This window comes from Staurois parvus, unplaced genomic scaffold (assembly GCF_062004578.1).
Source record: "Staurois parvus isolate SC_StPar_1 unplaced genomic scaffold, SC_StPar_1.0 ptg000466l, whole genome shotgun sequence".
NCBI classification, from domain to species: Eukaryota; Metazoa; Chordata; class Amphibia; order Anura; family Ranidae; genus Staurois; species Staurois parvus.
The window spans coordinates 518,867-542,074 of NW_028318262.1; the positions used below are offsets into that span (position 1 = coordinate 518,867).

At 42.0% G+C, this 23,208-nt stretch overlaps 1 protein-coding gene across 1 annotated transcript in view; it reads left to right on the forward strand.

The window, feature by feature from the left end:
• MCCC2 (methylcrotonyl-CoA carboxylase subunit 2) overlaps positions 1-23,208 on the forward strand; it is a 103,290-nt gene that overhangs the window by 12,633 nt on the left and 67,449 nt on the right. Inside the window, exons 3-7 of the mRNA XM_089689015.1 lie at positions 3,556-3,640; positions 6,178-6,279; positions 11,816-11,943; positions 16,800-16,912; positions 22,032-22,145. Coding sequence (XP_089545141.1) covers positions 3,556-3,640; positions 6,178-6,279; positions 11,816-11,943; positions 16,800-16,912; positions 22,032-22,145 — 542 coding nt within the window. The remainder of the gene's footprint in view (positions 1-3,555; positions 3,641-6,177; positions 6,280-11,815; positions 11,944-16,799; positions 16,913-22,031; positions 22,146-23,208) is intronic.

Sequence of the window (23,208 nt, forward strand, 5' to 3'; positions counted from 1 at the left end):
ATATAATTTCATTTAGTAAGTTTAAAGATATTAGAGGGCTATTGCACACAGTCAAGATCCTACTGCCTTCTGTTCATTGTGTCTGCTGTTGGTCCACAACAATGCTTGGCTGAGAGTATACATTTAGACCTGGTTCACATATGTGTGGTCCGCGTTTTGCGTGGGAAAGAGAGCCCATTCATTTGAATGGACTCCCGCGCCTCGGGACACGCAGGGAAGAAGTCCCTGCACTTCTTCTGAAATCGCAGCCCACATGGGAACCTCGGTTCCCAGTTCGGGCGGCATGCCATTAGTATTAATGGCACCCGCCCGCGGTTCCGCATTCTTCTGTGCAGGTGGAGCAGCTGCACGGATTTTTGTGCGGATCCGCAGCAGCACCACCCGCACATAGGTGAACCTAGCCTTAGAGCTTTATATAATGATTAACCCATGCCTAGGACAACCAAATCATCAGCATACACCCAATACTGAATGCAATCGTGATAAACCTAATAATGTGCTGCTGCTTCTATTCAAGTGAAAAATTGCTACATTCAGACCACACACAAAGCGCTGCCCAGAAGTATAGAAGCATGGTGCAATTCAGCAAAAATACAACTCCATGAAAATAAAAAAAAAATAATATATATATATATTTATTTATTTCAGGTACTTATATAGCGCCATCAATTTACGCATCGCTTTACATATATATATTGTACATTCACATCAGTCCCTGACCCTCAAGGGGTGTACAATCTAAGGTCCCTAACTCACATTCATACATACACATACTAGAGCCAATTTAGACAGGATCCAATTCACCTACCAGCATGTCTTTGGAGTGTGGGAGGAAACCGGAGTACCCGGAAGAAACCCACGCAGGCACAGGGAGAACATGCAAACTCCAGGCAGGTGGTGCCGTGGTTGGGATTTGAACCGATGACCCTAGTACTGCCAGGCGGAAGTGCTAACCATTTAGCCACTGTGCTGCCCATATATATATTCACCAAGAAATGCAACTCAACAAAAATGCTAGACTAAGTGCTGATGTAAAGTGCAGATACTAGTGTTCACAATTTACACCCAGTGATGCGAAGATGAATAAACCTATTATTAGGCTGCTGCTTCCTTGCAGGTAAGACCTGCTACATAGAAACCAAATACAATAAAAGCGCTGCCTAAATTTGATACATCTACGCAAATACAACTCAGCAAAAAATTAAGAATAGAACTGCAAAGTGGAAAATAATGTCCTTAGTGGCGCTAATCAGTGCAGGTGCTTCTGTTCCAAAACCATGTGATTCATGCTCTGTGCTCCCCTTCTGTGTACCCACCGACTCACCAGATATATTGGACTCTTATGATGAAATAAGAGTCATGCATGCTTTGGTGGGGAATGTGGAGTTCCTGCTGGGTCTTGTAGTCCTCCTGATTAAATGAAGTTTATGGTCCTCAATCATTCCATCATGAAGTGGGATATATGCATGCAAGGAATGGGAAAGGCATCCGAATAGGGCGATTTCGTTTATTAAGTAAAATTGACATACACTGGTAATACATTCACATGTCTCCAAAATAAAACAAGCATGAACGCTGATAAGAAGGCGAAGCAGCCCCTTGTGCTCTACAAACACCTGTAGGGCGTGACCACGGTTCGCACTAATGCGTTTCGCCCCTCTCACTGGGCATCCTGGGATGCCTCTGAGGACGCCCAGTGGGAGTGGCGAAACGCGTTAGTTACGGACCAGTGTATGTCCGTTTTACTTAATAATAAATGGAATCGCCCTGTTCGGATGCCTTTTCCATTCCTTGAATGCATATATCCCGCTTCATGATGGAATGATTGAGGACCATAAACTTCATTTAATCAGGAGGACTACAAGACCCAGCAGGAACTCCACATTCCCCACCAAAGCGTACATGATTCTTATTTCATCATAAGAGTCCAATATATCTGGTGAGTTGTTGGGCACACAGAAGGGGAGCACAGAGCACGAATCACATATTGTTTGGAGCAGAAGCACCTGCACTGATTAGCGGTACTAAGGACATTATTTTTCACTTTGCAGTTCTATTCTTAATTTTTTGCTGAATTGTATTTGAGTATATGTATCACATTTAGGGCTTGTTTACATTTGCAGTGCCCTCTGATGAGCGATCTGCAGTAGATCAATCTTCAAAGGGCATTTGATAGGCGAGGAAGAGGCAATTTATTGCTTGCTCACCACCTGTCAAACAGCCTCTGAAAAGGGATCCACCACGGATCGCTTTACATTACCACAATGTGATGGTGTGGGATTTTTTGGTTAAAACAGGTGGAGAGGTAGCAACATATTGCCTCCTCACCATCTGTCAAAAGGACCCCGAAGAGGATCCAATGCAGATCATGTTGCATTACCGCAGTGTGATGATGCAGGGTTTTGGGGCAAAAATAGGAAGTGAGGAGGCAACATATCACCTCTTCAATACCTGTTTTAACCCCCAAAAACCTGCATTATGTCACAGGGCGTCAGCTTATCAAAGGGATCCCCTTATGGTCTGTCATCCGAATATATCTAATGCTATCCATAAATGTACATTAAGACGAGAGCCATTCATGTCTTGATTTTCCCTAGACTGACCTGTCCAACTCTCACAGTAACGTTTATAACACATCTTGTACTATATGAAATGAGTACTATAGATTTCCTATGCTTACTCCAGGATTGGAATGTAATAAGATACATTCAGACCAGGGACGGACTGACCATTCGAGCACTTGGGCACTGCCTGAGGGCCTGGGGTCAGTAGGGGGCCCCATGAGATGCCCCGGTACCTTTCTTCGGCTTTTTCATAGGCTTTTTTGAGTGTGGGCAAGGACACAGGGGCCCCATGATCCCCTATTGCCCGAGGGCCCCATGAGTTGTCAGTCCGCCCCTGATTCAGACCGTATCTATATACATTTAGATGTCTCCTCCACCTCCAGATATTTAGATGGTTAATTCTCTTTGTAAATTTTATAAAAATTCAAATAAAAGAAATTATTGAAACAAAGTTATTTAGACCACCTAAATTTCAAAGGTATTGTGTTTTGCTTAATTCTAAAATATTATTACAGGGTAATGTTATAGCTGACAGCTTGAGACTTTTTCTTTAGACTCCATTCACATTAGTGTGTCTCCAAAGTCGCACAATTTCCAGTGCGACTTTGGAGCAATTTTTTGTTGTGACTTCGATCTGACTTTACATTCTCGAGACCAAAGTCACATCAAAAGTCACACGAAGGTAGTGCAGGCACCCTTTCAAAATGATGCGACTTTAAGTCACACCAGTTTGAATGGGTGTCATTGAAAAGAATGGGCTGCGATTTGTCATGTGACTTTGATGTTCATAGTTGCATGACAAGTTGCACAAGTGTGAATGGAGCCTTACTTGCATAGTCCCTGTCCGAAGTGTCACTAACAGAATTTATTGCTGCCAATGATCATCATATTTCAGATTCATAGCTGCTCTCTAAATTGACATTATTTTTTATTAACTTCACGTTCTTCTACACAAACATAGATTGTTGTTAAACATATGACCTTGTTACAGGAGGAGGAGAGAAGGCCCGTTCACTCCATACCTCAAGAGGTAAACTGCTTCCGAGGGAGAGGATCGACAGGCTTATAGATCCTGGGTATGGACGATCTCTATATTCCATATTTTGTATTCATTCACTACAGGGTCTGATGCTTTTCATAGCCTTTTTTTTTTAACCTGCTTGTAAGTCAGCCTTAATGTAAGTAAAAGTAGTCTGCTAGGTTTATGTAGGCCCCCAACTTGTAGTCAGGTGAAAAAAAGAAATTTTTACATCTCTGCTATGGATCTGTTAATTCCGCAATAACAACATTATTACTAAAGGTAATAAGGTAATACATATATTGTTTTTTTTTAAGAACACACAAGGCTTTCTTTTCATGACATTGTCTTGCAACAATGATTATCTTTTTTGCAATCCTCAGACAATAAAATGCAACAAAAGTAAGCAAATGCACTTTTTTTTTCTTTTGACCAGTGTTAGTTTAAAAAGAAAAATGATGCTATAATTATGATTCTGGTCCAAAGCATTGCAGAGTTATTTACAAATGAAATAATGGGGGTGGGGTGTTTTTTTGTTTTTTTAATTTTGCACTTTTTTAAATGAGAAATGTGTCACTATATGTCAAATGTGTAAAAAAATTAACAAAAGAAAAGTTTCAATATTAATTGTTAAAAACAACCAAAAAAATCAACACTAAATAGTTGAGAGAAGGAGACTAAGGAACTAATTAAGGCTGAGTAGGGGTTAATAAAGGTTTAAACAGAGGAACATTTTATTGAAAAAAAACGTTTTTACTTGTCAGGGTGTTTTAACTGACATCATCTGCAGACATAAGTTCATCCTTTTGATCTCTAATGAATGAAAAGAGAGATACAAATTTAACAACATGTTACATTGTGTCTTTGTTTAATCTAGGTCTGAGGAAGTGCTGTTTATTGACACTGATAAAGCTAGAGCTGCCAACTTTTTTCTGAGTATGTTGTGTTAGTAGCATTAACGTGGCCCTTTACTTTACTTGCATTATGTCACAGGGCGTCAGCTTATCAAAGGGATCCCCTTATGGTCTGTCATCCGAATATATCTAATGCTATCCATAAATGTACATTAAGACGAGAGCCATTCATGTCTTGATTTTCCCTAGACTGACCTGTCCAACTCTCACAGTAACGTTTATAACACATCTTGTACTATATGAAATGAGTACTATAGATTTCCTAAGCTTACTCCAGGATTGGAATGTAATAAGATACATTCAGACCAGGGACAGACTGACCATTCGAGCACTTGGGCACTGCCTGAGGGCCTGGGGTCAGTAGGGGGCCCCATGAGATGCCCCGGTACCTTTCTTTCTTTTAACTGACATCATCTGCAGACATAAGTTCATCCTTTTGATCTCTAATGAATGAAAAGAGAGATACAAATTTAACAACATGTTACATTGTGTCTTTGTTTAATCTAGGTCTGAGGAAGTGCTGTTTATTGACACTGATAAAGCTAGAGCTGCCAACTTTTTTCTGAGTATGTTGTGTTAGTAGCATTAACGTGGCCCTTTACTTTGCCCATGTAGGGCAAAATACTAGGGTCACTTAATTTTCCATTTTCCCCTGCAGAACTTACAGTCATGGGAATTTTTTATGTTTCCAATGGAAACATTAGATTTTTATTCAAACCGTGCATACAGATAAAAACAATTTACTCGAATAAAAACACAAAGAAAATTTTCCTTTTCAATCATTTATTCAACAAAAATATCAACAGCTGGTAATGTTGTGCTGTGGAACATATAAGTACAGCTTTAGTAGTTAAGTCCCCCTGTTGCAAAAATGACTTTTTGTAGGTATTTTGTATAAATGCCCATCAGCCTGTGACATATTGAGCACTTCATGTGAAATTCCTTCAGTTGCAAGATGTTTGTGAGTTTCCTTGCATGAACTGTCCATTTCAAAATCAGGTCTTTGACTATGGCATTCCATTACCCTCTATATTTTCTTCTTTGGTTTTGGTGGATTTGCTAGTGTGCTTCAGATTAATATTGTGTTGACAGGTTTATTTTATTTAACTTTTGAACAAATGGCCTCACATTCTCATTAAACAAACCTTGTTTGATACAGAATGTATGGCTGACTTGATGACTGTGAGCTACCTAGAAAAGCAAAGCAGTTGGTACAAGGTTCTTCTCAAATATCGTCTTCAGTTGCTGTAAATATGTCTATTGTTACTGTGACAAAACAGCCCTATGTTTGACCAGTCTTCAGCACATTATTTCAGAAGACCTAACCTTCCATATACGTTCAATAGAAAACTCTATTCTTGCCCTAATGTTTTTTAGACAACAAAGGCTTTTTCTTTATGTTCCATGCCTTTTGTGTTTGCTGTACGAGATGTCTTAGATTAAGATCAGATCACATACAGGTAGCACTGATGCAGAAATCCAGATAAGTTGCCTTAGGGCTCACAAGCATTTTCTCACCATTATATTTCTTCGTATCATGCTTCCTTGAAGAACCAAGCCTTTTTATTTCAGGGTAGTAGAAAAGAACCATTTGATATAATTTTTTTTTTCGTTCTTCTCCCAGTGAAGTATTTTGCTTGAAACTGAAACTAAAACAATGTTTTTTGTTTTTTTTTTCCAGGTCCGCTTTTCTGGAATTCTCACAATTTGCTGGTTACGAGTTATATGGTAATGAGGAGGTTCCAGCTGGAGGTGTGATCACTGGAATCGGTCGCGTATCTGGGTAAGATGGTCTCGAGTCTGCATGACACATTGGGGTTGATTTAAATATTATTGATTAATAAAGGCAATCAGACAGTGTGCTTTGCAGTTGCACTAATTTGCCCTAGAGCTCAGTGAATGTGGTGGTGCTTTGCTGATTTCCATCAACTGATCATGTGCAAGCAAAAATGCTGTTTGGTTTTTTTTTCCCTTGCACCTGATTGGGTTTTCTGTCCACTGTGAAGCTTTCCCCCATTTACTTTCTCTGAGTGCATCTGCACTTGCAAAGCACACAGTCTATATTTGCCTTTAGTAAATCAACTCCCTTGTCATCTAATAAGAGTGGATGCTTTTTAGAGCATTTGCTGTTTTTGAACATGTTCTGTGATGGTTGGTTCATACTGGCATTATTTTAGGTGTCTTCACTATTTATTGTCCTTTTATGCCATGCAGATAGTGTTTTGTATTTTCCATTATCAAAAATGTTTCACCAGAAAAAGTACCCGATAGAACTCATCAAGAATGGTCTGATCAGATTATTGAATGTTGCTCAGAGTGCACAGTTCTAGGTAAATATATGTATTATTGGGCACACATGAGACCTATGTTTACTATGTGGCCACCTGGCCATCATGCCTATATGAGCTTGTAGGATGTCCCATTCTAAAACCATAGGCATTAATGTAGAATGGGTCCCCCTTTGTAGCTATAACAGCCTGCACTCTTCCATAAGTTAGATTTGTGCGTCTAGGGGGATTGTGTGCCCATTCAGCCAGAAGTGCATTGGGGAGTAGAAATTTAAACGGGAAGGCCTGGCCCCTAAAGGGTGTTTGTTTATCTCAAACAATGTTGGGTTGAGGTGCATACACTCAGGCTTCTATATATCAAACTCGTCAAACCACATCTTTATGGACTAGGATTTGTGCACAGGGGCCTAGTCATGCTAGAATAAACTAGCCCCCCCCCCCCCTCCAAGGTTGAAAGCACACAATTGTCTAAAATGTCTTTGTATGATGTAGCAAGAACAGTAACCTTTTACTTGAAATGCCTGAACTTCTTCATTTGATGGATGTGGATATACTTCTGAAAATACTGAGTGGTAAAAGCTTGACACACACAAGCAAATATTCTCTTTTTTTTTTTTTTTTTAAAGGCTAAGTTCACCTTTTTATAAAAAAAAACAAAAAAAACAATAATAATAAATGCACATCTTTTTTGTAGGTGAAAAAAATGCATTTTATTTTTTTTTACTCTGCACCCTGTAAGGCATACCCATGATCAGCAGATTGCTGGTGCAATGCCAGGCTCCTGCAGACTATTGGTTAGCTGTCTTGCCTGCACCTTCATGAATTGCAGGAAGAATCAATGAACTACAAGGGCATTCACCAGCGCCCTCATAGTTCATTGAGAACTACAAGCCGTCATTTGCAGTGGCTGACAGTAGTTGTAGTAAATTCATTCAAAGGACTCTGAATAAATGACACAGCCATGTAGGTGGAGCCTCACATGGCCATGCGGTTGTTGTTGATTTTAAATTCTGACAGTGGGTGTGGGGAGAGGATCCCCTGCTCACAGTCATTGGGGGGGGGGGGGGTGATTGGGTGGAGCAGAGGCAGGAGCTGGAACATGTTACTTGTTCAACCCTAAATACGAGTGGAACATGTACCATGTTCCAAAGGTGAACTTACCCTTTAAGCTTGTATCAGTATGTTGTATATGTGTGTATGTATATGTGTGTGTGTGTGTGTGTGTGTGTATGTGTGTGTATATATATATATATATATATATATATATATATAACATACATAGACACACTGCTCCAAAACATTGAAGGACTTTGAAAACACATCAGATCTCAATGGGGAAAAATATGATGCTGGATATCTATACTGATATGGACTGGGTAATTTTTTTTAGAAATGTAAGAATGACACATTGCTTGATGGAAATGAAAATTATCAACCTACAGAGGACTGAAATCAAAGTGAAAACATTATGCAGCAGGCTAGTCCATTTTGCTCACATTTCATTGCAGTAACTCAAAATAGTAGTTTGCATGGCCCCCACGTGCTTGTATGCATGCCTGACAATGTCGGGGCATGCTCCTGAGGAGATGATGGATGGTGTCCTGGGGTATTTCCTCCCAGATCTGGACCAGGCTATCACTGAGCTCCTGAACAGTCTGAGGTGCAACCTGGTGGCGTCAGATGGACCGAAACATGATATTCCAGAGGTGTTCTATTGGATTTATGTCAGACGAGCATGGGGCCCATTCAATGGTATCAATTCCTTCATCCTCCAGGAACTGCCTGCATACTCTAGCCACATGAGGCCATGCATTGTCATGCACCAGGAGGAACCCAGGACCCACTGCACCAGCGTAGGGTCTAACAATGGGTCCAAGGATTTCATTCTGATACCTAATGGCAGTCAGGGTACCTGTGTGTCTCTTCATGGATATGCCTCCCCAGACCATCACTGGCCCACCACCAAAACGATCATGCTGGACGATGTTACAGGTAGCATAATGTTCTCCACGGCTTCTCCAGACCCTTTCACGTCTGTCACATGTGCTCAGGGTGAACCTGCTCTCATCTGTGAAAAGCACAGGGTACCAGTGGCGGATCTGCCAATTCTGGTGTTCAATGGCAAATGCCAATCGAGCTCTATGGTGCAGGGCGGTGAGCACGTTGGGCCCTCAGGCCACCCTTATGAAGTCTGTTTCTGATTGTTTGGTCAGAGACATTCACATCAGTGGCCTGCTGGAGGTCATTTTGTAGGGTTCTGGCAGTGCTCATCCTGTTCGTCCTTGCACAAAGGAGCAGATACTGGTCCTGCTGATGGGTTAAGGACCTTCTATGGCCCTGTCCAGCTTTCCTAGAGTAACTGCCTGTCTCCTGGAATCTCCTCCATGCTCTTGAGACTGTACTGGGAGACACAGCAAACCTTCTAGCAATGGCACATATTAATGTGCCATCCTGGAGGAGTTGGACTGCCTGTGAAACCTCTGTAAAGTCCAGGTATCACCTTATGCTACCAGTAGTGACACTGATCCTAGCCAAATGCAACACTAATGAAAAACAGAAAAGATGAGTGAGGAAAAAAATGTCAGTGGTCTCCACCTGTAAAACCATTCCTGTTTTGGATATCGTCTCATTGTTGCCCATCTAGTGCACCTGTTAAATTCATTACCACCAAAGCAGCTGAAACTGATTAACAACCCCCTCTGCTACTTAACTGACCAGATCAATATCCCGGGAGTGTCATTGACTTGATGCTATACTCTGATTAAAAAGTGTTCCGTTAATTTTATGAGCAGTGTGTATATGTATATTTCTATGTGTTTTTATTACAGTCGTATAAGTATATATAGTCCTCTGTCTGCAGTTACTTAATTTTGGACAGCTCCTAGTTTATATCTGGTTGCACTTTGTAGTTGTGTGCTTGAATTATGTCTCCAAAGAGGAGAGTAGGACCTCTTCATGTTGAGAGGTGAGAACCAGAAGAGATATCTTTCGTTCAAGCTTGAGATTCCCTGAAACTAATCGGAAAATGCCAGTTTTGATGAAAAAAATTATACAGCAAAAATAATCACTACACAAACTTTTTTTTTTTTTTAAATTAGAATTCGTATATCTGCCATGAAATTCAAATAATACTTTTCTCCTTCTATAGGTTCACAGAGGATCCTCTGCAAACAGGGGTTTATTTACTAAAGCTGGAGAGTGCAAAATCAGGCTCACTTCTGCATAGAAACCAATCGGCTTCCAGGTTTTTTTTGCCAAAGCTCAATTGAACAAGCTGAGGATTGAAGCTGATTGGTTTCTCTGTAGAAGTGAGCCTGATATTGCACTCTCCAGCTTTAGTATATAAACCCCAGTATGTTTATAAGTTACCCCTTAAAAATCACCTTTCCTGATTATTTGATTGGCTCACTGCTTCCCAAGTAATAGAGTTTGCTTTTTTGGTTAAATATTTTTTAAGATTCTTGCAGATGTAAATGGATACAGATTCTGATTTGGGTCATGAGGTTTTTTATTTATGTAAAAGAGAAGTGTTGGTTTATTGTGAAGGTCAGTCTTCCAACAGAACAGTTTGATAACATTACTCTGAAGACCTTTATCAATAGTTACAAAACAAAAGCAGGCAAGAATCTGCAGTAAAGTTTACCTGGAGGTGGTGGTGTGTTTTTTTTTTTTTTTTTTTTTTTTTAATATCGCTGTACAGCAGGGACACCTGTGGGGCTGCCATGTCAAAAAATGTTTGCAATTGATAAAAGCCTCAACTGCATCCTTCTCATAATGACATGCTTTGGACAATGCCTAGACCTATGCCTATGACACTCAAGATCTTTACTACCTAAAACTGTCATCACTTGCCATGCACAGATTTTACGAATTATTCATTAGAGCTGATGATTGAGGCTACATGGTGTAGGACAACACAACCCTGGTTTTAGAGTCCAGAGGTGAAAAACTTTTGGTGTTAAATGACGTTTGTTGTAAATCTGAAAAAGATTCACAAGCTACATTCCAGGTCAGTCCCCTAACTGCTGTGTGACAGATGCAGGTTTTTGTGGATTCAGTATAAAGTTTTTTGTTTTTTTTGTGTGTGTGTGTGTGTGGGTGTTTTTATTTAATTTTTTTATTCCATAAAAGTTTATTTAGAAGTGACAACATGTTACAGGAAAATATAAAGAAATGCACATGCAGCATCAATCAGGTCATAGACACAGCTTAAACCAAAATACAGGAAGGAACAACATGGTAGAGTGCGACACTGTGGATAACATAAGCATGGCAAATTACGGCAGAGATATGCCTGTAGTACTCAAGGTTCAAAAATGTACAATATAGAAGGTAATAACAGCGTACTTCCACCAAGTGAGTATTGGCGTACTGGCCTAAGCATGGAGGAAATGAACCTTCAGAGCCTAAACCAAAAGCAGTACGCTATCATGAGGCTAAGTGAGCATCGCAGTATAAGAGAAGATGTCGTGAGTACCGTTGACTATCCTAGAGGAGATAAGCTAACCATATACCAAGTAATCCTGGATAAAATGAAGACTAAGCCTGATCGAAGACTAAGAGGTTGTCGAGAAAGAAAAGAAAAAAGGGGAATAGAAAGAAAGAAAAGGATAAGAAAAGGAAAAGAATGGGAGTCATAGTAGAGAGAGAGAAGAGAAAGAGGGGGAGAAAAAAAAAAAAAAAAGGGGGGGGGGGGAAGAGTAAGGGGAGAGGGAGAAGGGGGGATAAGAGGCAGAAAAAAAAAAAAAAAAAAGGGAAGCAAGGGAAGCGAAAGGTCCGGGCTGCGAAGTTTGTGTCAACAGTGTTATTGGAGATCATAAATGAGAGTGTCAAGAATTTAAACACTCACCAAAGCTAAGCAGGCAAATATAAATTACCAGAAAAGAGGTCATAACCACACAGATTATGAGAGAACCAAGGGCATAACCAGAGGTAGGGCTGAGCTCAGTCAGGTATGTTTTTATTTAATTAATTAAAAAAAAAAGAAAAAAAAAAAAGTTCACTTACTGAGCATCTTCCTTATCTCTGCAGGATAGAGTGCCTGATTGTAGCTAATGATGCTACTGTGAAAGGTGGAACCTACTACCCCATCACAGTAAAGAAGCACCTCCGAGCACAAGAGATTGCAATGCAGAATCATCTCCCATGTGTATACCTAGGTAAGCTCTATATTTATATATACAGTGAGGAACAGAAGTATTTGAACACCCTGCAATTTTGCACATTCTCCCACTTAGAAATCATATAGGGGTCTGAAATTCACATTGTAGGTGCATTTAGGTGCATTCCCACTCTGAGAGACAGAATTAAAAAAAAAAAAATTCAGGAAATCACATTGTATGATTTTTAAAGAATTTATTTGTCTTGCACTGCTGAACATAAGTATTTGAATTCTGGCTCTCAAAGACCTGTTACTGTGCCTTTTAAAAGTCCACCTCTACTCCGCTCATTAATCTAACTTAGTAGCACCTGTCTGAACTCTTTAAAGACACCTGTCCACCCCACAGTCAGTCAGACGCCAACTACTACCATGGGCAAGACCAAAGAGCTGTCAAAAGACACCAGAGACAAAATTGTGGACCTCCACAAGGCTGGAAAGGGCTACGGGGCAATTGCCAAGCAGCTTGGTGAAAATAGATCAACTGTTGGAGCAATTGTTAGAAAATGGAAGAGGCTAAAGACAACTGTCAGTCTCCCTTGGACTGGGGCTCCATGCAAGATCTCACCTCGTGGGGTATCACTGATGATAAGAAAGGTGAGGAATCAGCCCAGAACTACAAGGGAGGAGCTGGTCAATGACATAAAGAGAGCTGGGACCACAGTTTCAAAGGTCACTGTCGGTAGAACACTACGCCGTCATGATTTCAAATCGTGCATTGCACGGAAGGTTCCCCTGCTCAAGTCATCACATGTCCAGGCCCGTCTGAAGTTTGCCAATGACCATCTGGATGATCCAGAGGAGGCATGGGAGAAAGTCATGTGGTCAGATGAGACCAAAGTAGAACTTTTTGGTCTAAACTTCACTCGTCGTGTTTGGAGGAAAAAGGATGAGTTGCATCCCAAGAACACCATCCCTACTGTGAAGCATGAGGGTGATAACATCATGCTTTGGGGGTGCTTTTCTGCCAAGGGGACAGGGTGATTGCACTGTATTAAGGAGAGGATGAATGGGGCCATTTATTGTGCGCTTTTGAGCAACAACCTCCTTCCCTCAGTCAGAGCATTGAAGGTGGGTCGTGGTTGGGTCTTCCAACATGACAACGACCTGAAGCACACAGCCAGGATAACCAAGGAGTGGCTTCATAAGAACCATATCAAGGTTCTGGAGTGGCCTAGCCAGTCTCCAGACCTAAATCCAATAGAACATCTTTGGAGGGAGCTGAAACTCCGTGTTGCTCAGTGACAGCCCCGAAACCTGACAGATCTAGAGTAGAACTGTGTGGAGGAGTGGGCCAAAATCCCTGTTGCAGTGTGTGCAAACCTGGTCAAGAACTACAGGAAACGTTTGACCTCTGTAATTGCAAACAAAAGCTTCTGTACCAAATATTAACACTGATTTTCTCAGGTGTTCAAATACTTATGTTCACCAGTGCAAGACAAATTCTTTAAAAGTCATACAATGTGATTTCCTGAATTTTTTAAAAAAATTCTGTCTCTCAGAGTGGGAATGCACCTACAATGTGAATTTCAGACCCCTATATGATTTCTAAGTGGGAGAACTTGCAAAATCGCAGGGTGTTCAAATACTTCTATTCCTCACTATATATATATTTTATATATTTTTTTTTTTTTACTGAAACAGCTACAACTTTAACAATGAGTCAAAAGATTTTTAAAAACGTTATTTAACCATTCTGTCCCTCTAAATATTATGTTTTTGAGTTTGGACTTGTTAACAGTCAAGGTAGCATTTCTCTTGTACCATATGTCCTCTCAATAAAGTTAAGTAAAGTATTTGTGGTCTGATATTTTTTTACTGTTTAACCTGTTGGACCAGTTTTTTGGAAATAGGCAGACAAAGAAAAAGAAACCTAAAGGGGTCTAAAGCATCCTTTAAGGAAATGATAAAGAATCCAACTTATAACTGAAAGCAGTGTTTTATATAAAGTTTTTTTTTGCTTTTTTTAAAAACATCCCCTGGTATTGGTCATTTTATGCTGCCTTTTGACGCATTTACACTTATTGCCCTCAGCGTATATAAATGTTTTCAAAGCAATACTTTGTTTTAAAAATGTGAAATACGTACCTATCTCTGTAAAATTTACCATGTGATAAAACTGTAAACGGTTATGGTGTGTTTTCTTTAGCAAATCGAAATACCCCTGAAACTGAAGTGAAGTGACTAGCCTCAGGTGATACAGAAAGATGAAAAAAAAATCCTCCTTCATAAGTTGTACCTTTTCTGAGCTTTAGGAGGCAGGGGGTGGGAATCTGATGCCACACACCGCACAGCATAGAGCAGGGAGCAGAGTGTAATCTGAAACCTGAGTGGGGGAAATGGGCACACACCCCCTACACAGTCTCATAGCAAAACATGCACAGCTGAGGCTGTCAATCCCCTATTGTGTGCTTGAACTTCCCTCCGCATCCCCTGGATCTTTTGAAGTTGGTCTAACCCAGGGGTGGGCAAACTTTTTGACTTGAGGGCCGCAATGGGTTCATATATTGGACCCGGGGGCCGGACCAAGAGTAGATAAATTATGTGTATGTGTCATCCATAGTAAGTATAGTAATATTCCCCCATAGTAAGCATAGTAATTCATCCCCCCCATAGTAATTCATCCCCCCCATAGTAATTCATCCCCCCCATAGTAATTCATCCCCCCTATAGTAATTCATCCCCCATATAGTAATTCATCCCCCATATAGTAATTCATCCCCCATATAGTAATTCATCCCCCATATAGTAATGCATCCCCCATATAGTAATTCATCCCCTATAGTAATTCATCCCCCATAGTAATTCATCCCCCATATAGTAATTCATCCCCCATATAGTAATTCATCCCCCATATAGTAATTCATCCCCCATATAGTAATTCATCCCCCATAGTAATTCATCCCCCATAGTAATTCATCCCCCATATAGTAATTCATCCCCCATATAGTAATTCATCCCCCATATAGTAATTCATCCCCCATATAGTAATTCATCCCCCATATAGTAATTCATCCCCCATATAGTAATTCATCCCCCATATAGTAATTCATCCCCTATAGTAATTCATCCCCCATATAGTAATTCATCCCCCATATAGTAATTCATCCCCCATATAGTAATTCATCCCCCATAGTACTTCATCCCCCATAGTAATTCATCCCCCATATAGTAATTCATCCCCCATATAGTAATTCATCCCCCATAGTAATTCATCCCCCATAGTAATTCATCCCCCATATAGTAATTCATCCCCCATATAGTAATTCATCCCCCATAGTAATTCATCCCCCATATAGTAATTCATCCCCCATAGTAATTCATCCCCCATATAGTAATTCATCCCCCATATAGTAATTCATCCCCCATATAGTAATTCATCCCCCATATAGTAATTCATCCCCCCTATAGTAATTCATCCCCCATAGTAATTCATCCCCCCTATAGTAATTCACCCCCTATAGTAATTCACCCCATATAGTAATTCATCCCCCATATAGTAATTCATCCCCCATAGTAATTCATCCCCCATATAGTAATTCATCCCCCATAGTAATTCATCCCCCATATAGTAATTCATCCCCCATATTAGGTCCCCAAGTCCCCCCTGTGTCAATTCACTTACCTTTGCTCCGCGCGTTCCTCTTGCCGTGTCTCGCGCCGTTCCGGTGTAGCATGAAAATCTGTCTCCTATGAGGATCTGTCCCCCTCGACATATCTGCGCATGTGCCAGTTTCAGGCATTAGCAGCCGATCGGCGATCTCCGGCACATGCGCAGATACGTCGAGGGGGACAGATCCTCATAGGAGACAGATTTTCATGCTACACTGGTCTTCAGGGCGGACTGTGAGGGGAGCCTAGCTCCGCGGGCCGGATTAAAAGGTCCGCCGGGCCGTATACGGCCCGCGGGCCGTAGTTTGCCCATTGCTGGTCTAACCTGACAGAATTGAATCATGCAAATAGCAGAGGAAAAAGAGCAGCAGTAATCATATGAAGTGCTTTGGATTGAGGCAAGTACCCGCTATATGCTTCTTTTAATCTTTATTTTAGAGGGTTACAACCACATTATAGTGCCTGAAACCATAGCATAGAAATAACCTCCTTCTCATGTTTTGTCTGACATTGCATGGTTTCAGGCCAAGTAGCAGGTCATGCAGCCCTGCTAGATACTCTATATATTCCTGTGGACACCATTAGTTGAACAATCCAGCCGTTATTCTATTTTCCTAAGATGATGATCTTTTCTACACCAGACTTTTTCAACCAGGGTGCCTTTGAGGTTTCTTCAGGGGGGCCTTGGAAAAATGTCTACCAATTTCCTAAAATTTGAACACAAGCCAGTGGGTGGAACAAGTCTGCCTTTTAGTTCCACAAAGTCACAGGTTTTCATTGTGTACTATTACAAACTTCTAGCCGACATTCTGACAACCAATGACATCAGTTGATAAGGAGGATGTCGGTTGCCTGCACAGCATCCTAGTTTGACCCTCCCCTGCCCCTCTCCATCAGTGCTGGGATCACATTAGCTCAGCGATGGAGAAAAACTGAGGGAAAAGAGAAACACTGAAATACTAGTCCGTACCAGTGTCCAAAAATGTGTTTGCTTTCGAAGAGTAAATCACCTCTAAAGTTGGGTGTCCTACGTGTGTGTGGATGTTGCTGTGTTATACAAAACTATTAGAATATTTTTTTACATTTGGGGTGTCTCGGGACTGTCCATAATTTTAGAGGGTGCCTTGAAATTGTCCATAATTATAAAGGGTGCCTTGACTTAAAAAAGGTTGAGAAACACTGTTCTAGATCATTTATGTGCAACATATGTAGGTTATCTAACAAGGCTTTACAATTACATTGCAGTGGATTCTGGAGGAGCAAACCTACCTCGTCAAGCAGATGTATTTCCAGATAGGGATCATTTCGGTAGAATCTTCTACAATCAAGCAAAGATGTCTTCACAAGGGATCTCTCAGGTAACTGGATATGATCTTTGTTGCTAGTTTTGATCATGGAAGTAAGATGAGAGTCCTATAGTCCTATATAAAGGAAACTTTTCATGCGAAAACCTTAGAGGTTGCCATTGTTGTCTTTTCGTACTGAAAATACTGGTTGCTTTGTTGTCTTGCTGACCTACTGGGATACATATGTTGAGCCACTGACCCAGGACAAGTATGCAAGTAAGAATTTCGTGTATACGTACCCACTCTTGGTCAGTGACTCCAGAAGCACTGAAGCACGTTGTTTGACATCACAGCCAGGCAACTATTTTCAGAAGTAAATTGGCTCTTACAGCCCTCACACACAATTTTCACTGGTCAAAAATGTTAAACTGGTTCACTTAATTAGCCCCTTCACTGCTTATACTCCTCTTCCCTTTATTTTCATGCTCCTTGGCAAAGCCAGAGCTATGGGGTGCTAATGTGGGCTGTGGCCCCCCAGGTTGCTTTGTATGCTGTGTGGGTTGCTAGGTGCAACTAGTCATCTCTGTTCTGCAGATCACCTCACTGCAGAGCTGAGACTCGGGAGCGGGGGCATTGTTAGCAATGGCATCCAGGACACTTGTCCATCTCTTGACTGGTTCCCTGGGTGCCAATGCCACCCCCAGCAAAGATTCCTTGCACACTGCCGTTGTGCGAGAGTACTGGGTATGCTATTCGTGCAAAAAAGAAAAAATCCCATGCTGGCTGCTGCCTAATTGGGAGGAGTTTATGCTGCTTTATGGAGGAGGAACAGTGAGCTTTAGAAGAGAGAAGGGTTTTGGAGTGTGCAGCGCCAAACTTGAGAGCTATAGATAGGTGCTGGGAACAGGAGGGAGAGCTGTGGATGGGGGTGCTGAGCACAGGAAGGGGAGCAAAGATGGGGGAGTGGATACTGAACGCAGAAGGGTGGGAAGAACAGCTGTGGATAGGAGGGAAGGGGGACTGCTGAGTGCAGAGGTGAGAACTGTGGGTGAAAGGAGTGAGTGCTTGGTGCAGAGGTGAGAGCTGTGGATGGAGTCGGGTACAAAGGTGAGAGCTGTAGACTTAGTGTTGCCAAAGTGAAATGTGGCAGGGGGGCAGAGATGAGCTGTTGGGGGGTTCACAGGTGAATTGTGGGCAGGGACCGTGATGGTGAGCTGTGGGCAGGGACCGTGATGGTGAGCTGTGGGCAGGGACCGTGATGGTGAGCTGTGGGCAGGGACCGTGATGGTGAGCTGTGGGCAGGGACCGTGATGGTGAGCTGTGGGCAGGGACCGTGATGGTGAGCTGTGGGCAGGGACCGTGATGGTGAGCTGTGGGCAGGGACCGTGATGGTGAGCTGTGGGCAGGGACCGTGATGGTGAGCTGTGGGCAGGGACCGTGATGGTGAGCTGTGCTCGGGGTTCGTGATGGTGAGCTGTGCACGGGGTTCGTGATGGTGAGCTGTGGGCAGGGACCGTGATGGTGAGCTGTGCTCGAGGTTCGTGATGGTGAGCTGTGCACGGGGTTCGTGATGGTGAGCTGTGCACGGGGTCCGTGATGGTGAGCTGTGCACGGGTGTCCGTGATGGTGAGCTGTGCACGGGTGTCCGTGATGGTGAGCTGTGCACGGGTGTCCGTGATGGTGAGCTGTGCACGGGTGTCCGTGATGGTGAGCTGTGCACGGGTGTCCGTGATGGTGAGCTGTGCACGGGTGTCCGTGATGGTGAGCTGTGCACGGGTGTCAGTGATGGTGAGCTGTGCACGGGTGTCAGTGATGGTGAGCTGTGCACGGGTGTCAGTGATGGTGAGCTGTGCACGGGTGCCCGTGATGGTGAGCTGTGCACGGGTGCCCGTGATGGTGAGCTGTGCACGGGTGCCCGTGATGGTGAGCTGTGCACGGGTGTCCGTGATGATGAGCTGTTGACAGGGATGCAGGAATGAGATATGGAAGGGGGCAGAGATCAGAGGTGTTTTGTGGATATGGGGCACAGAGGTGAGCCGTAGACAGAGGATGCAGAAAAGATCTGTAGACGGGAGCGAATAGAGCAGCTGTGAATTCATGGAATGTGCACAGGTTAGCTGTGCTGGGAGGATGAGATGAGGTGTGAAAAGAAGGCATAGTGGTGAGCTCTGGAAGAGGTCTGCAGAGGTACTCTATATGTGTTTGTGAGACTCACAATGGCATATAAATGAAAGCATATGTTATAGTGGGTAAGGACTAAGGCATACGTGTGCTGCACATTCATTGAGTAGGTTCAAGTTTTATTTAAGTATATCCCTTTACATCTCTCCCAGTGTTATCTTAGTAAGGCCACACCCACCATTCGCCATGACATGCTATGGTCAATGCAACGCATTATCTTTGTCCAGGCCTGGGGGAGGCCTGAGAGACAGAAAAACAAGGATGGATGACCACCATAGATCTGTCGGCTTTATCTGTGGTGTGCTGTATAGTGCTGCAAAGTCAGTGTTGTGCAGTGTGCATCATTTGGCTAGCACTACCTAATTAGTTGTCTGTCAGATTATATTAGCAGTTCGGTATGTATCTCTTTTCTAGTTTGGAAAGCAGGCCTCTTTACTTTTATTCACTGCACCCCCAGATCACTCAGGCTAGATTCTGCCCTGCTTCTCAGTTTGCCCACTGCAGCTATGCACTTGTTATAACACCTTGCTGGCTGCAGAGCTGCCCAAATCACTTTTACTCAGCAGCCAATTGCTGGCTATAAAAAGTTTCACCAATCCCATGGCTGTAGGTTCAGCCATTAACTTCTCACTTGCTGACAGGATGTATATATACAGGATACAGTACACATACAGTGGTCAGCAATTGGGTAATCTGACCTTATCATGAGAAAAGTACAGAGACTGCCGTTACTGGCCACCTTAAAAATAAGTTTAAAAAAATTCTCTAGTTGCTTGACTGTGTCTGGCTTTAGCGTCAGAATTTATTATCCTTATACTTGTTCTGGGGCAGAGATTCAGAAACTGCAGCCAATACATCAGCATGAAATCCAGGCACCTAGCATTTTCAGAAGGAATGGTCAGCAGTAGCATCCTTTTATAATTCTCTTGTGACAGGTTTACTTTTAAGATGCAAACTCAGTGTTACCCTAATCCAGGTTGCACTGCATCTTGAGTCCCTGGTCTGAGAAATATGTACAAGACAGGAATTCAGACTTCACTGGCTGCCTACATTGACAGCCCCATATTTCTGCCATGTATGTATGTCTTGTACTTTTTCACCACATAGTCCTTTATCTAGAAAATTTTCAATAAATTGGAATATTATATATAAGCATATAACATATTTTTTTTTTAATCCGTTTGCTTATATTTGGAATGTATTTGGAATGTAAATTGCTAAAATGTATTTAACTAAACTCGAACTTAATGAACCAATACACAACTAATAATTGCATGATCTGAATTATATTAAGGAGAATTGGAAAGCTGATTTCCTAGCAGGAACCCAAAAATGTAATCATGTACCTTACGTAAAAGCAACCCCATCGCTGGCAACGATGCTCCTGTAAATAAATACAATTCATACCTACCTAGGCCAGCAGGTCAGATACCAGTGTCCCTATTTGGTTCCTCCTGTCAAGTGATGTAGGAGCCAGCGAAAAGAACCACAAAACACGGCAGGAGAAGATGTCAGATGTGAAGATCCTTTGGAAGGCTTTGAAAGGGAACAAAAATTTCTAATTTTTATAAATATTTTTGCATTTTTCTTTTAAACAATCAGGTCACTTTAAACTGACATCTGCAGTAATTTGGACCTGCTCCCCTAAACTGAATCTGTGAGGACAAGATTTGTGAACTGACTTGGATTTTAAAGGTGTAGTCTCAAGAAATGGCAACCTAAACCTAACTACTACCTAGTGATTTTCCTGATCTGGAACTATCATTTGATTATGAAATCTGAAAAATCTGGACCCCTGTTCTGCATGACTATTGCAAAGCAGTGACTAATGGTGACATAGTAAACTCAAATGACAATGAAAGTCCCAAAGCCTACTTTTTAAATTGCCATGCCAACAGTGCCATTGCTGATAGTACTATCCCCAGACATTCTCTGTAAATGCTAACAAAACCCAAGGATTAAAGCGTTCTACTGGCGCGCAGTCATGTTGGAACAGGAAGGGGCCATCCCCAAACTGTTCCCACAAAGTTGGGAGCATGAGATTGTCCAAAATGTCTTGGTGTGCTGACGCCTTAAGTGTTCCCTTCACTGGAACTAGGGGGCCAAGCCCAACCCCTGAAGAACAACCCCACACCATAATCCCCCCTCCACCAAACTTTACACTTGGCACAGTGCTGTCAGACAAGTACCGCTCTCCTGGCAACTGCCAAATCCAGACACGTCCATCGGGTTGCCAGACAGAGAAGCGTGATTCTTCACTTCAGGGAACATGTCTCCACTGCTCTAGAGTCCAGTGGCGGTGTGCTTTACACCACTGCATCCCACGCTTTGCAGTGCACTTCGTGATGTAAGGCTTGGATGCAGCTACTTTCCCATTGAAACCCATGCAATGAAGCTCTCTATGCACTGTTGTGCTAATCCGAAGGCCACATGAAGTTTGGAGGTCTTTAGCTATGGAGACTGCATACAGTTGGCGACTTCTGCGCACTGTGCGCTTCAGCATGCGCTGACCCCTCTCTATCATTTTACGTGGCCTACCACTTCGTGGCTGAGTTGTTGTTCCCAGTTGCTTCCACTTTGTTATAATACAACTACAAAATATTTTGTAGCAAGGGAATGTCACGGATGGACTTATTGCACAGGTTGCAACCCATCATGGTTCCACGCTTGAATTCACTGAGCTCCTGAGAGTGACCTATTCTTTCACAAATGTTTGTAGAAGCAGTCTGCATGCCTAGGTGCTTGCTTTTATACACCTGTGGCCATGGAGGTGATTGGAACATCTGAATCCAATGATTTGGAGGGGTGTTCCAATACTTTTGGCAATATAGTGTATAAAAATACTTTTCAAAGTGATGCGCTACATTGTATCATACAATTCACATTTAAAGGTGAAAGAGCAGTTTAACCATATGTATAGATTTGTGCAATAAACAATAATATTGTTTTTCATGCTGTGTCATTCCACCTGGCTGGTTTCTGTCTGACCTACTTTAAATATCATCCACAGATAGCAGTAGTGATGGGATCCTGTACAGCTGGAGGAGCATACGTTCCAGCCATGGCTGATGAAAGCATAATTGTTAAAAAGCAGGGAACTATTTTCTTAGGAGGACCTCCATTAGTAAGTATACATCTTGGTAAGACAAAGTCTTTGAATGCAAGTCTTCTACAGGCTGACAATTGTGTTGAAAGTGTGGAGTGGTAAAAAGTGTTGTATGAGTGTAGGTGGGTCTATTTACCTCTTTGACATGAAGATTGCGCTAAAAGTAAAATCCATAAACTAACAGCTAGCACACCATTAGATACAAAAAATGGTAAGATCAAATAAACCAAGCTAAAGTGCAGTGCTCATAAAACAAAACTAATATCAGTCCAGTATGTGTATCTATAATATGTCAATGCGAACAAAAGAACTGCAACATGAATTGTAGGTAAAATATCCTGCATATAGCTCTTCACATAATCGTATAGAAAACTCCCCCAGGTGAAATAGTGCTCCCCCACCAGTGCCCAAATCAGAGGCTTCATAGAACAGAATGACCCTCAGAATTGGCAACTTCAGTCACAGAGGCACTAGCTACGTGGGCACCAACAATTTGTTTTCTTTGAAGCTCAGTAAGCTCTGACATGACCAAGAATTGATAATTATATTTTTACTGTAATTTTTTTGACAGCCCACTAGGTAAGTAGTTGTAGGTATCCACGTCCTTTGAAATACAGTGATTTTAAGCCAGCAGAAATATGGGAAAGCCACCTGACTTCTGAGCTCACTGCTGTCTTGTATGCACACAACAGAGCAGAATAAGGACATTGCAAAGCACAGATGCTCTCTTGAACTAGGAGGATGCCTGTGCCTAGTTAGTTTGTATATTGTGTAATTAAGACATATACAGTCAGGTCCATAAATATTGGGACATCGACACAATTCTAACATTTTTGGCTCTATACACCACCACAATGGATTTGAAATGAAACGAACAAGATGTGCTTTAACTGCAGACTGTTAGCTTTCATTTGAGGGTATTTACATCCAAATCAGGTGAACGGTGTAGGAATTACAACAGTTTGCATATATGCCTCCCACTTGTTAAGGGACCAAAAGTAATGGAACAGAATAATAATCATAAATCAAACTTTCACTTTTTAATACTTGGTTGCAAATCCTTTGCAGTCAATTACAGCCT